We start from the raw sequence: 12,741 nt of genomic DNA, 5'->3' as shown, positions 1-12,741 counted from the left end.
AGTTTTGTCCGACGACGAAAGCCTGCTCTTTCCAGTCAGTCCCGTACTTGTTTTGTGGCTAATTAACACCCCGGCGCCACAAATATCAATTAGGACTTCAATAGACGATTGTGAGGTGCGCGATTAACAAACTCCCCACGATTTGATCAACATTAATTAAAAGTCGGGCGCTACATTTGAAAGGTTTGTTTGCTGGTGGTGAAACGCAGACAAAATGCTCGTCTTGATATTTTCTCTTTCAACTTCAATTCAGAGGCATCAATGGGGAAAAGTTCTTACAAGCATTTGCACTTGTGGTGTCAGTGCAAAATGTTGCTTTCGTGACAACTCATGCACCTCGGATTGATTGGTGCTCTCCATATGCTGCTGCAATGCCTCAAACTTTGATGAAAATCGTTTTTATCATAGGATTAAAACAAAAGGCAATGATATATATATATATATATATATATATATATATATATATTTATATATATATATATATATATATATGTGTGTGTGTGTGTGTGTGTGTGTGTGTGTGTGTGTGTGTGTGTGTGTGTGTGCGCGTGTGTGTGTGTGTGTGTGTGTGTGTGTGTGTGTGTGTGTGTGTGTGTGTGTGTGTGTGTGTGTGTGTGTGTGTGTGTGTGTGTTACAAAAACCGAATCATCAAATTACACAAGTTTATCACATTTTGACATATTTGGCATTTAATTACACATTTATGTCGTGTTCTTCAATTACACTTTCCCAAAAATATTTACCTCATTTTTATTGTACGTCTTTGAATTTTATACTATTTATTTATTTTAACGCATTTTCAAACTTATATTCATATGTATTTACCTCAAATCTATATCTGTATATGGCTAGTTATTTTGTTTTAATGGTCAAATATAACATATATCTGGAAATTTACATATTTGGACGCAAGGCACCCTTGACCTGATCTCCACCGTGGCCTTGACCTCCTAACGTCTCTAATGAAGCATCACGGAGCTCTCAGTTGGAAGATGTTGCGCTGATACCATTTGACCACCAATTACTGTCCTCGTCCTTTTCGTTGTTAGAGAGGGTGGGCGGAGTTGGTCGGTGGGTAGGGGTGGTGGTGGGGGGACTCCAAGGCCCACCCATGACGGTTATTAGCTCGTTAAAAGTGCAAGTTCAATGCGCTTGTTTTACTATAATGACGCTCAGCTAGTTTTCACACTCGAAGGAAGCCAGTCCTCCAGCAAGTTGGTCTGTAATGCTGTTGCTCACCTCCTAACTGGAGCTCGGAGGAGGGAGCACGGAACTCCAGTTCTGGCCTTCCTGACCTCTTTTAGCTCCTCAGGTCCAGCAGTCCAGATGGAACCGGAGGTACTGAGGACTCTGTTTTTTTCTATGTACAGCATGTCAATGCAGCTCTGGTTGTGTTCTAAAAATAAAGTTGAAAGTCTTGCGAGCTGGTACAATTAGTATCTCCCGTGAAGGTTAGAGTGCGTTTTAGATTCAATCAAAACTTTCAGCGTCCTATCGCTAACTTTGAGTGCGTCATGATATGAAAGGAAAGCCTCTCGAGGCAGTTGCGGCACACAACTTGATAGCCGACACACACACCTCATTGAGACACATTGGCCGGATTAGGAACACTTTCTGTCAGGGGGCGGCCAAGCCCACCCCCCGATACACAAAGGAACACTTGGGGACGGGATTAGCAGGTTTACAGCGGATCCACATATGTCCAGTTCAAGCAATTGGTATTCAAAGCTTGACACTTTGAAATGCCACCAGGCGAGAGCAAAGGCGGGCCCGCCGCTTTGCTCTCGCACCTTTATGAGGAGCAAAGGGCCCCTCCCTCTCCTCCCCTCTCCTCCATCCCTCCTTTTGGGCCAAGCCCAACAATGAGGGCCCCGTCAATGCGCGTTTGGACCTTTTTCTCCTTTTCTATTTCTTTTCTTTATTTAACTGTTCGAGCAGGGCGATCTCATGGCGCAGCACGCGGGAGGAGAGTCGGGGAGAAACTTGATTATTATTTCAAGTGCCATGGGTGGCGGGAGGACGGGTGAGGAGTCGACAGACGGATGGACGGACGGACGGATGGATGGACGGACAAAGGAACGATGTGTTGTCAATGCGAGCTGTTGGTCCACACGGCAGAAGAAACACTTGACTTGACTTTTTATGTCCAAATAGCTCATTTTATAATGTGCCCACAATTTTGCAATTTTGAATTTGAATGTTTTCACAGTAAAAATAACATAATAAAATATTTATAAAATATATAACATGTATAATCATATATATATATATATATATATATATATATATATAATATAATTTTATTTTATTATTAATTCATGAAAAGATAAAATCAGAGGGTGCCATTGAAACTTTGATTAAAAATTTTGAAACCTTAATTTTGCAGAGAAATGCAAAGTTTTGCTTAGGATATGAGTAATTTTCAAGGAGAGCATGAAAAGCAAAAATCATCTGAATATGAAACCCAAGTTTAACGATATTGTTGTGTTATAAAACCACACACACACGATCACACACACACACACACACACACACACACACACACACACACACACACACACACACACGCATGCGCACACAATTGTCAATTGTCCCAAATACAATCAAACCTCTAGAGAAATGCTTTTCAGTACATGTTGATTAATCGTTTTACTATGACACTAAAGCCAGAAATAGTAAATTATCTGAATATAAAACTGACAGCAGTAACAAGTACTAAAAATATATAGTACGTATATTGTTGCTTTTAAATGTGTTTAATCACACGTGGGCACATTATTGAAATATCGGTGACTCAAAACAATTTCACTTCATACGTATAAGCACCTGTTGGAAATGAAAATGCTGACATTGATGTTTTACTTCCTTTCCGGTGTGAATTTACATAATCGTCACGTTTATTACATTCAGACCAGACAGCTAAAATCCTAATTTAGTAAGATGTCTTCATTGACTTGAATAAAAAAATACAAGTATGATGAAATAAAAAAATGTTATTTAAAAATTGCAGGACTGAGGTCATGTGCCAAGTACATTTGTGTCCAAGTCTACCAAGCACAGCCTTAAAAAGCTGAAACCCAGATGTGTTCTTATGCTGAGCCAGTTGTGAAATATTTTCCTGTCACTACTTGCTTGCATTGTGAGCGAGCAAAAGAGACAGAGGCCGATTAGTTATTAATGGACTTTGTGGTCCTGGTGTGCCATTCAAGCCAGACTGGGCCCAAATAAAAAGCTTTAGTCTGGCGTCCAGCGGGTCACAGCGCTGCCGCCTACATGCTGCCATATGGATGGCACAGCGCACACCGCCTCCGCCGCTCGACTTCATCCGCACGCCTCACCATGGCAAAGCACACACGGACTGTGGAAGAAGGCACCGATAGAGATAAACAGCTTGTGCAGAGGGAGACGTGGATAGAGAAAGAGAGATGGTGAAACATCAAGTCAAATGGATGGATGGACAGACAGATGGATGAATGTATGGCTGGAGAGACAAACAGTGCAAAATTTAGCTTGGAGTCATAAGAAGATGATCCAGATTCCCACTGCAATTTTTTTTTTTATCTGCTACTCATCATTTGTTTGACAGGAGGGGGTGTCAAATTCCATAGAAAGAAGTCTTGTCAAGACAGAAAGTGCTATTTTTCTGCTTCTTCTTCTTCACCGCTTGCTTGCTTGCTTGCCACTCGCACTGCCAACAACAAGAAAACAAAACTCTCCCAAAATGTCCCCAGGGGACTTTTGTACCTTGCTCCTCCTCGCCGCTCGCCTGCCTCACAAACCGTGACGAATTTGAACTAGTCAGCAAGTACACCTAGCAGACCTTTGCTGCAGTGTCAAAAATATTTATTTTACAAGATATTAAAGCAACTGCTAGATGGATGCCTTGTTCAGAAGCACCTCAACCTGCGTGGAACCTGTGTGCTCAGGAGATCACAGGCTGGATTTACAAGCACTCCCCCAATTTTGGAGCTCCTTTCATTTCTGACTTCTCAATATTTGACTTTCAATGCTTTTATTTCTTTACTTTTCAGCAGGAAGCATGGGGGTAAAAATCCGTGCGTCAAGATGAGCTTTAGGCCTCTCCCTCTTACTCACGGCTGGGCTCTCTCATAAAAAAAAAAAAAAAAAAAAAAGACAGAAAACGAGAAAGCTTGAGTGAAAATGAAAGTCGAGGAGTGAGTGGAGAGAAGAGGCGAGCTGGTCTCCCGTCCCGCCCCGCCCCTGACAGTGTCCTGACAATGCCGCTGGATGGATGCGTACGGCGGTCAGTGGGACAGTCAAAGCACGCCTCCGCCTCCTCCTCTTCAAAAAAGAGGCGCGTCATCGTCCTAACAAGGCGTTATGAATAGCAAAGCGGCTTTTGTGTGGCCGCCCGTATAAAAAGCCGCTGACACCTCACAGAGCCAGCACAGACAAGAAACGGAGCCGCTGCGTAAAAGCGCGCAGGTGGAAATCGAAAGAGAGAGAGAGGGGAACCGAGGGGGGATCGAGAGAGGTAGAAAGCGAGTGAGAAAGAGAGAAAGGGGGAGGAAGCCTCGGAGGCCGAGCCATAAAATGAATTCAGACTCCAGCCCCAGCAGCAGAGCCTCATCCCCGGACATGGATGCCATGTTCCTCCGAGAGCACCTCCCTGCCCACCACTTCCACCACCTGCACCCGCACTTCAGCCTACACCACCACCACCAGCACCCCGTTTCCTCGTCCACGCAGGCCGGCAAGATGTCCGAGTCCAAGTCAGCCTCGTCTTCGTCGTCGGTGGAGAGCAGCAGCGGAGGCGGAGGCAGCAACAAGTTCAAGCTGAAGAAGCAGGTGACCGAGGAGGAGATGTACCAGCTACGCCTCAAGATCAACGGCCGCGAGCGCAAACGCATGCACGACCTCAACTTGGCTATGGACGGCCTGCGAGAAGTCATGCCCTACGCGCACGGTCCTTCCGTGCGCAAGCTGTCCAAGATCGCCACGCTGCTGCTGGCCCGGAACTACATCCTCATGCTCAACAGCTCCCTAGACGAGATGAAGCGGCTGGTGGGGGAAATCTACGGCGGCCAGCACTCGGCCTTCCACTGCGGCACCGTGGCGCACCCGGGAGCCGCCGCGGCGGCGGCAGCGGCGGCTGCTGCCGCGGCAGCCGCAGCCGCCCACCAGGTACACCCGCTCCTGGGCGGCGGCTTGTCGTCGTCCACCACGTCCACTACGTCCTCCAGCCTCCCCATCCGGGCCCCGCACGCCTTGATGAAGGGTTCGCCGGCCGCCGCGCCCCCCAGCCTGCAGCTGGGCTCCGGGTTCCAGCACTGGGCCGGGTTGCCGTGCCCGTGCGCCATCTGCCAGGTGCCGCCCCCTCCCGCTCCTCCCGCGCCGCCGCCAACACACATCCCCATCACCTCCTCCGGCCTGACGAGACTGACGGGGGAGGCCAAGGACGGCATGAAATGATTTGTCGATCATTTCTAAAGACTGTTTGAGGGCATGGCGCGCGAATTCGTGCATGTTGCTGTCTGTTTTCTTGTTGGGTCCATATGAGAAAATGTGTGTTATTTCTATCCTTGTACCAAGGACTCCTGAAAGACTGACGCTTTCAAACTTGAAGGTAAAAACAAAACAAAAACAAAACGAGAAAAAAAATTAATAATTGTGCATGAATATTTTGGTTCTCTTTATTTTGTGAAAATGAAGATTGCGCTTTGTGCCTTGTACCAAGGATTTAAACAAAAAAAGTGACTTCCATATTTTAAAAACATGTTTTTTTTCTTTTCCAAAAATGTAGCAAACACTGGCTTTTATAGTTTTGCAATTGACTCATTAAGTGGCTCGTTGTAAAAACATCTCGATTCCCTTTCTTGTTACTTTTGTGCATGTTGCCCGAATGTTGACGTTTTGTTACGCCCAGAGACTGCCTGTCTTTATTTTTTTACATTGTTGATGAAATATTTATTATGAATCACCCAGAGGACCTGGATGACATTTCAATAAAACAAAAATTATGGATCGTATTTTACTGCCTTACTGTTTTATTTGAGAACATTTACACACGTTTCAACAAATGAGCCTTAATTGTGTTGAACATCACGTTTATGAACACTCATGCAGACACATGCCGCTGAAAATGTGCTTTCACCTCGATATCGATTAATTTTTTTCCCCCTTAAAATCCCCTAAAAAAAATTGGGCCTGCATTGTATGAAATTCACATGAGCTCATTTGCATTCTATTAGAGAGAATATTCCATTCAATATGAGTCTTTATTTTAAAAAAATACATCACTGGAAAAGAATAATCAAATGATGTATACATTTTATTGGGCTACACAAAAATCAGCTAGATACGAATGTTTTACTTCAAAAACAAATTCAAAAGAAAATCCAGCAAAATAAATTGAATGCACTTAATCCAAATTTACTCTTGGGGGAAAAATGTGTGTTGGTTATTACAGTCTGGTGGGATGAATAGACATACATACATCTCTTCATCCCTCCATCCCTGGGATGATAGAGTTCTAATGACTCAAAATGCAAAGTGAAGTGTAACAAGTAAACAAAATCATTTGTCAAAAAAAAACAAATCTTAAAATGCATTTTATTGATTGGATTTTTCCCCCAAGCACAAAACCCAAAAAGGTGACATGAATGCAGTCCGGTTGGATTGTCAATCCACACAGGGGAGCGCTGAGCAGTTTGTTCGCCGGGTCCCTAGGGTGCCCCCCCACACACACACACACCAACAATCCCCTCCCCCCCATCCTGCCCCCCACGTCTCATCTCTGCAATGACAGAATGTATGTTTGCAGATTACAAGCTAATTGTTCACGTGGGACCCACAAGGGGAGAATGACATCACAGAGAGGTGGTGGGATTACACGATGCTAAAAAGCAGAGGATTATACACATTTTGCTTTTGGGTATGGGGGGGGCTCATGCAAATGAAGATTAAAGCAAAGAAAAGAGGGAGGCAGAAGGGAGAGGAGGCCTTTTGTGACTCGAGAAGGAGTGAAAGAGTTCATTTTTTGCTGCTGTTTTTGTCTTTAGGAATGACGCCTGCATGTGTGTGTGCGTGTGTGTGTGTGTGTGTGTGTGTGTGTGTGTGTGTGTGTGTGTGTGTGTGTGTGTGTGTGAGAGCTGGCAGATGGGATGTAAATAGGCGGGTAGCTGCGCCGGCCTTTTAAGCGCGCTACACTGAGGAGGATGTTGTCAAGGGAAGCTGCTTAGCAGTGACTTGCGCTTTATTATGCTGGCTTTTCAAAGCAAATGGACTCCTCAATACTTCTTCATTCGGCCTAATTAGGAGGCCAACAACTGCGAAGGCCGCCTGGCTTACGTTCGCCGGGGGGTGGCGGCCCACAAATGTCACGCGCATGTTTAAGGCGAGCATGTAAATGAGAGCTCCTTACGGACGCCGGTATTCAGGTGAAAACCTAAATGAGTGCAAGCGCCTATAACGATGTCACAACGGCACGTCTTCATTAGCTGGAAAAATGCAACAAAACTGCCACGACTCATGCTGCAATCACAATCAATATTTATCCAATCTCAAAAACATTTTCAAAAGCCAAGAAAATGCATCATAACCAAAAATGTGCACAAACATGTTTTGCTTTAACTGACCAATCAGAGGACAGAAAAACACAGATTTAAACGCTGACTCAAAATGCCGGCCAATCGGATGACAGCGACATCATGACCCTACTCGGCCTGCGATCTCAAACGTTGAGACGGCACGGGCCCCAAATACAAAGTTTAATGGAAAGCACATCTGCCAGTTGTCTGCTCGTCGGCTGCACGTGTGTGTTTGTGTGTGTACCCGAGGGCGCCGGGAGAAAGTGAATTTACTGTGAATAAAGAGACGGCGGCTTGGAACAAAAGCAGTTGAGGGAATAACTTATTGACCAGGAGGACAGGCTGAACCGGCACGATTAAAACCGCCTGATCGTTGTGTGTGAGTTGTGGGGGGGGGGGGGGGGGGGGTCAGTGCACCTGCCTCTGCCCTGGGGGAGACCTCGGGAGTAATGGGGGGGTTCGTTGCCCCCACCGTGCTCAGCTGACTAATGTTGAACCCACATGGGCCAAAACGGGCAACATATTTCCATCATAAGAGCGCCTTGCCATTGCCATTGGCGACAAGCGCTCATTTGCATGTTAATTGACACTTTTTGTCCGGGGCGGGGTCGCGGTGCTGCACTCGTCGTCGGGCTGCGACAGGAAGTGTCATAATCATAAAGCGTAATGTGACGCCACTCCCGTGTTTTTATTTATTGAATTGAAAGTCATGAAAAAATGAATTAAAATGTCAACAAGTGATGAGCTAAGCAAGTAATATGCAATGTCTTGTTTATTTATAGAATAGGCAGGGTGCCGTTAAACACCAGGATGCTCCTCAAAGATACCATCTGCAACATTTAAATACTTCCGAGATGTCGGCGCATCAACCACCATAAATCAGTCCAACAATAAAGATGGCAAAAAGTGCCATTTAAGTGAAAGTAACAAACTTTTTTGCACATGAGGGAATATTGTTTGATTACAGGAAATGTCATTTTATGTACTGTATTTATTTTGTGCAAAAACAAAAAAGGGAGGAATTTAATGACATTATTTAGTTTTTTTGCCATTTTATCTGTTTACATATTAATTTATTTATAACCAATCGAGTAAAAGCGACAGTGATTTAGTTACTTAGAAAGTGACAATAGATCTAAATCATCTTTATGAAAATATTCCAATAAAATAAAACTTTTAAACCTTTATTTTGTCCCAGAAAAAATTACTCAATTTAAATGTATTTTTAACAATTAAATTTGATTAGGGCCCAACTAATAAAACCCTAATTTCTGAATAGGCATTCAACATGAGAAACCTTTTGTGTTTTAAACTATGTTTTGAATTTTAAGTAAAAAATACTTACAAATAATTTAGAAAACATATTTTCTGAATTAAATGTATGAATAGAAATGACTACTTTTTGGTAAGTGATCATTACAATGACTAAAAGATGGAGGTAAAAAGCAGTCAAGTCATGCTCGTCGCCATGCTCAGTGTTTTCGTCGTGAGAAGCCTGCACATCAGCAGACTGTTTGTTTGTGGCTCTCAATATCGTGGGTCCGACCTTCCACTCATGGAAGTGTACCGAGCCAGACGGGAAGTGTGTGTGCGCGTGTGTGAGCGCTCCTCTCCTACAGTGACTGACAGATGGCGCTCAGCGTTGGTCGTAAACGTGCTCTGGGACTGGCGCTTGTCGGCGTGCCAGCCGGTCGCCTCAATAGTTTGGAGGCTCCCCGTCAGGGTCCGACTGCCCCCAAAACTGCTCAAAAACAACTGTCCTGCACAGTGTGTGTGTGTGAGTGTGTCTGTGGATCGCTGGCCACCGCATGTTTGGAATATGTCGCCTGCGATGAGTCTCTCGGGAATAATGACGGCAGGAAAACAGGCGAGGATAAATGTGGTTAAACGGTGTCATCGCATGGATGCTTTACGCGTGTCATCGGAGGGAAGGGACGTGCGACTTTTATAGTTCATACAGAGCGCTCTAACGAAACGCAGCCTCACCTCTTGGTGTTTTGTGATTCACAAAATTGTCCTATTGCAGCGACGGGACGTTGAGATTTGCCAACTCAATTTCTTTGTGCATGAGGACTTTGTTGTCACAACCAATCACGGCTCACCACCTTTCTGAAGCTGAGCCCTGATTGGTTGTGACCTGAGGAAACTGTGATGTCATTTTCAGTCGACAGCAAGTGGCAAAATGGCCACCCCCTGAGATGGATGGAAACGGGTGAATTTTGCTGCTTAACTCATATATTTAATGTTTGTAAACTAAAAGTTGTTTTGACAACGATGCAATGTGATGTCTTTATCTGCGATGTCTGTTCTTGGCTTGGGACCGGAATCAGCCGCCTCCTCACGACCATGTTCACTTTGTCCTAACACTCCTCCTGCTGAGAAAGACTGTCACCCAGCGCTCTGCCAGCCTCAGAGCTGGCATGCCAACGCACGGACATGTTCACAAACACACGCAGTGGCATTGCTGTACATAATCAAATCAAATTAAATTAGGCAGGCGACGTCCCTGGGAAACAACAGTGAAAATTCATATCGGTCTCCCAATAAATTTATGAACAACAATCACTGAAATGAAAACGTGGCTATTGAGCAGACGCAGGATTGTAAATCAACAACTTGACAACAGCTTCACTCCCAAAAGCACGTCTGCCTATACCGCTCAACCTTTTTCAGCGCTTGATTTTGGTTTAAGTTCATTCACTGCCTAGCATAGCCTAGCCTAGCTTAGCAGGCGCCGTGATTTCCTATTAGCCTGTTGGCCCTGGCCCACATTCAGTTGGCACGGCAGAGCACACCATTGAAGGAGCTGCCAGGCAGACTCCGTCACAGTTGGTGCTTTTCATCAACGTCAACAAAACACTGACATCTTGTTGGTGGTTTTGTTGCTGCTGGAGAGCAAACACGCAAAAGACGTGCGACATGCGTGCCAACAAAGGTGCGACTTCATTAGAGATGGAACTGGTTTTGGATGTATCATGTATAGATATAAAAAGTCTACACACCCCGTTCAATTGCTAGGTTTATAACCGGTACAAATGTTGTGATCAAAGGGCAATCTGTTATTTTAGTTAGTTTCTATTATTATCGTTTTAAAAAGATTTGCTTAGTTTTGATGCAGCAATAGCAACGTCATCTACATGCAATTATCCGAGGGCGGAACCCCCCACTCAGCAAAGATCAGCAGCAATTCTAAACGGGCATTATCACTGGATGGGAAAGCAGAAATGACAGCAGCCCCAAACCGTGTGTGTGTGCGTGTGTGTGTGTGTGTTTGCATTCATGTGTGTGTCCATGTGTGATCATATGGGCCAATGAAAAGTGCCCTGGCTCAGTAATGTGTGGCAGATGTTAACGTTTTGTAGGCTGCTTCATGTCCCCCCTGAGGACGCCCACCCAATCACACTGGACATTGATATGATGGGCATGCATGTGTGTGTGTGTGCGTGTGTGTGTGTGTGCATGTATGAGTGTGTGTTTATGATTGGAAACATAATCAGCAACACAACTCTGACCTCAGTTTTGAAATGCTACTAAAAGAGCTGCAATAGCATGTGTGACGTGGAATTGTTAAACATGATATAGCATAGCATAGCATAGCAAAACATAGCATAGCATAGCATAGCATAGCTCTTACTTTTTCTTCTGAGTCATCCCCATCCAACTAAAAGACTCAACAGTCCTCTCTCAACAGATCCACATATGAGTAATCCAATCCATGGGTGTCTATATTATCTGCCAAAATCTTTCAATATTTGAAACAAAAAAAGTTCATCATAGACTTTGCATAGACTGTGTGCTCTTCAATCTGCTCATTTAATTTAGTTTAGTTTTTTTGTTTTTCAGGCCAACGGTGTACGCCCTATTTCTTCTGTTCCCCGCTTGCACTTCCTGGGTTGTGCATCCCCATTGAAGAAAATATTTTGTTTTAATTTTAGGAGACACTAAGAACACATTTTCTATTTAAAAAATGTGGTCGTTTTGACAGAAATTTTAATCAGGAGTCAGATTTAAGATGATTTAAAGAGTTTTGTAGTTGTTTTGGGACATCTGTAGAAACATGTGGCTGGTTTTAGGTCTTTTTTAGGACATTTATAAAGATCTAGAAGGAATTCTTGATGTTTTCCCAGGCACCAAACAAAGTCAAGTTTTACAAAGATTTTTGAGAGAATCTGATGATGTACTGAAGGAACTTGAGCCATTTGCAATTATCGAATGGAATTGGATCTTTTTGCCTTAGCTGCCATTGAGAACATGCATTTCAAATGAGCTAAAAGCATTTTTGATTGTTTTATGAACTAAAAACCCACTACTATGGGAAAAAGTGCATCATAAACAAAGCAAAAAAAAAAAATCATCGCCCCAGGATAAAGACTTTCCCTCAACATGAGGACAGCACTGTCACTTTCTGACACCCCAGCAAGAGCCGTCACTCACCCCCTTCAACACTCCCCCCGCTCATCCCCAAATTTCCCCGTCTGTCCGTCAAACCCCCAACTTCACCCTCCATCTGTGATCATGTAAGTGACGGGGGGTTGGCGGGGGCCGTTCGCAGGCTGGTCATCCCGTTAGAGGCCTATTAAGGGTCCCGCTGGGGGGCGGTCCCTATCAATACCTGTGTGTGATGGATCCGACACACACTGCTGTGGAAGGGCCTCCTGGAGGGCTGCACTCCGGTGCGGACCTCCTGTCAGACGTGGACAAAAGGCACACTTCCTCGTACCGTTGGCGCATGTCCCCTCTGGAGCACATCTGGACCGGCCCACCTGGGGACAAAGTGCCCAGGTGTCAGAGGATGTGATCTTACAAAAAATTACATCAAATTCTTTTCTGAATCATTTCAAAGAGATTTCCGGTTAACTTTGTGTCTTGTCTGTTGAAGGGACAAGAAAAGAATATCTAAAGCATGAGCAAGGCGACCACGATTGTGAGTGATGTGAGTCAGCCCGCTCACTCTTTGTTTGATCTTCTGCCCTCTGGGAAGAGGTACAGGAGCCTGCGCTCCCGCACCGCCAGACTCACCAACAGCTTCAGTCTCCAAGCTGTTAGGATCCTGAACTCTCTTCCCCCTTCTGCATAGCGTCCTGTACTTATTTATTGTGTTATTTGTTTATTTATTATTTATTCATCACTCTTATTTATTCATTGTTTGTGCCTTCTTGTTTTATTTTCTTGTGTTGTTCACTCATATGTA

At 44.5% G+C, this 12,741-nt stretch overlaps 1 protein-coding gene and 1 long non-coding RNA gene across 2 annotated transcripts in view; one reads left to right on the top strand and one right to left on the bottom strand.

Annotated features, from left to right (window-relative positions):
- The first annotated feature begins 3,226 nt into the window (after positions 1–3,226).
- Positions 3,227–5,990, top strand: olig3 (oligodendrocyte transcription factor 3). Its single transcript, XM_088385750.1, has one exon. It carries the CDS (start codon positions 4,555–4,557, stop codon positions 5,431–5,433), a length of 879 nt encoding a protein of 292 aa, XP_088241876.1. The 5' UTR covers positions 3,227–4,554; the 3' UTR covers positions 5,434–5,990.
- A 284-nt stretch (positions 5,991–6,274) lies between these two features.
- Positions 6,275–12,741, bottom strand: part of LOC148393496 (uncharacterized) — a 24,684-nt gene continuing 18,217 nt past the window's right edge. The window contains exon 5 of the long non-coding RNA XR_015860597.1: positions 6,275–12,313. This is a non-coding gene — a long non-coding RNA (uncharacterized LOC148393496). The remainder of the gene's footprint in view (positions 12,314–12,741) is intronic.

This window comes from Syngnathus floridae, chromosome 9 (assembly GCF_059516105.1).
Source record: "Syngnathus floridae isolate MCC-2025c chromosome 9, RoL_Sflo_1.0, whole genome shotgun sequence".
Lineage (NCBI taxonomy): Eukaryota > Metazoa > Chordata > Actinopteri > Syngnathiformes > Syngnathidae > Syngnathus > Syngnathus floridae.
Note: the sequence above shows the minus strand (reverse complement) of the source record. Positions and strands in the feature narration are given on the sequence as shown.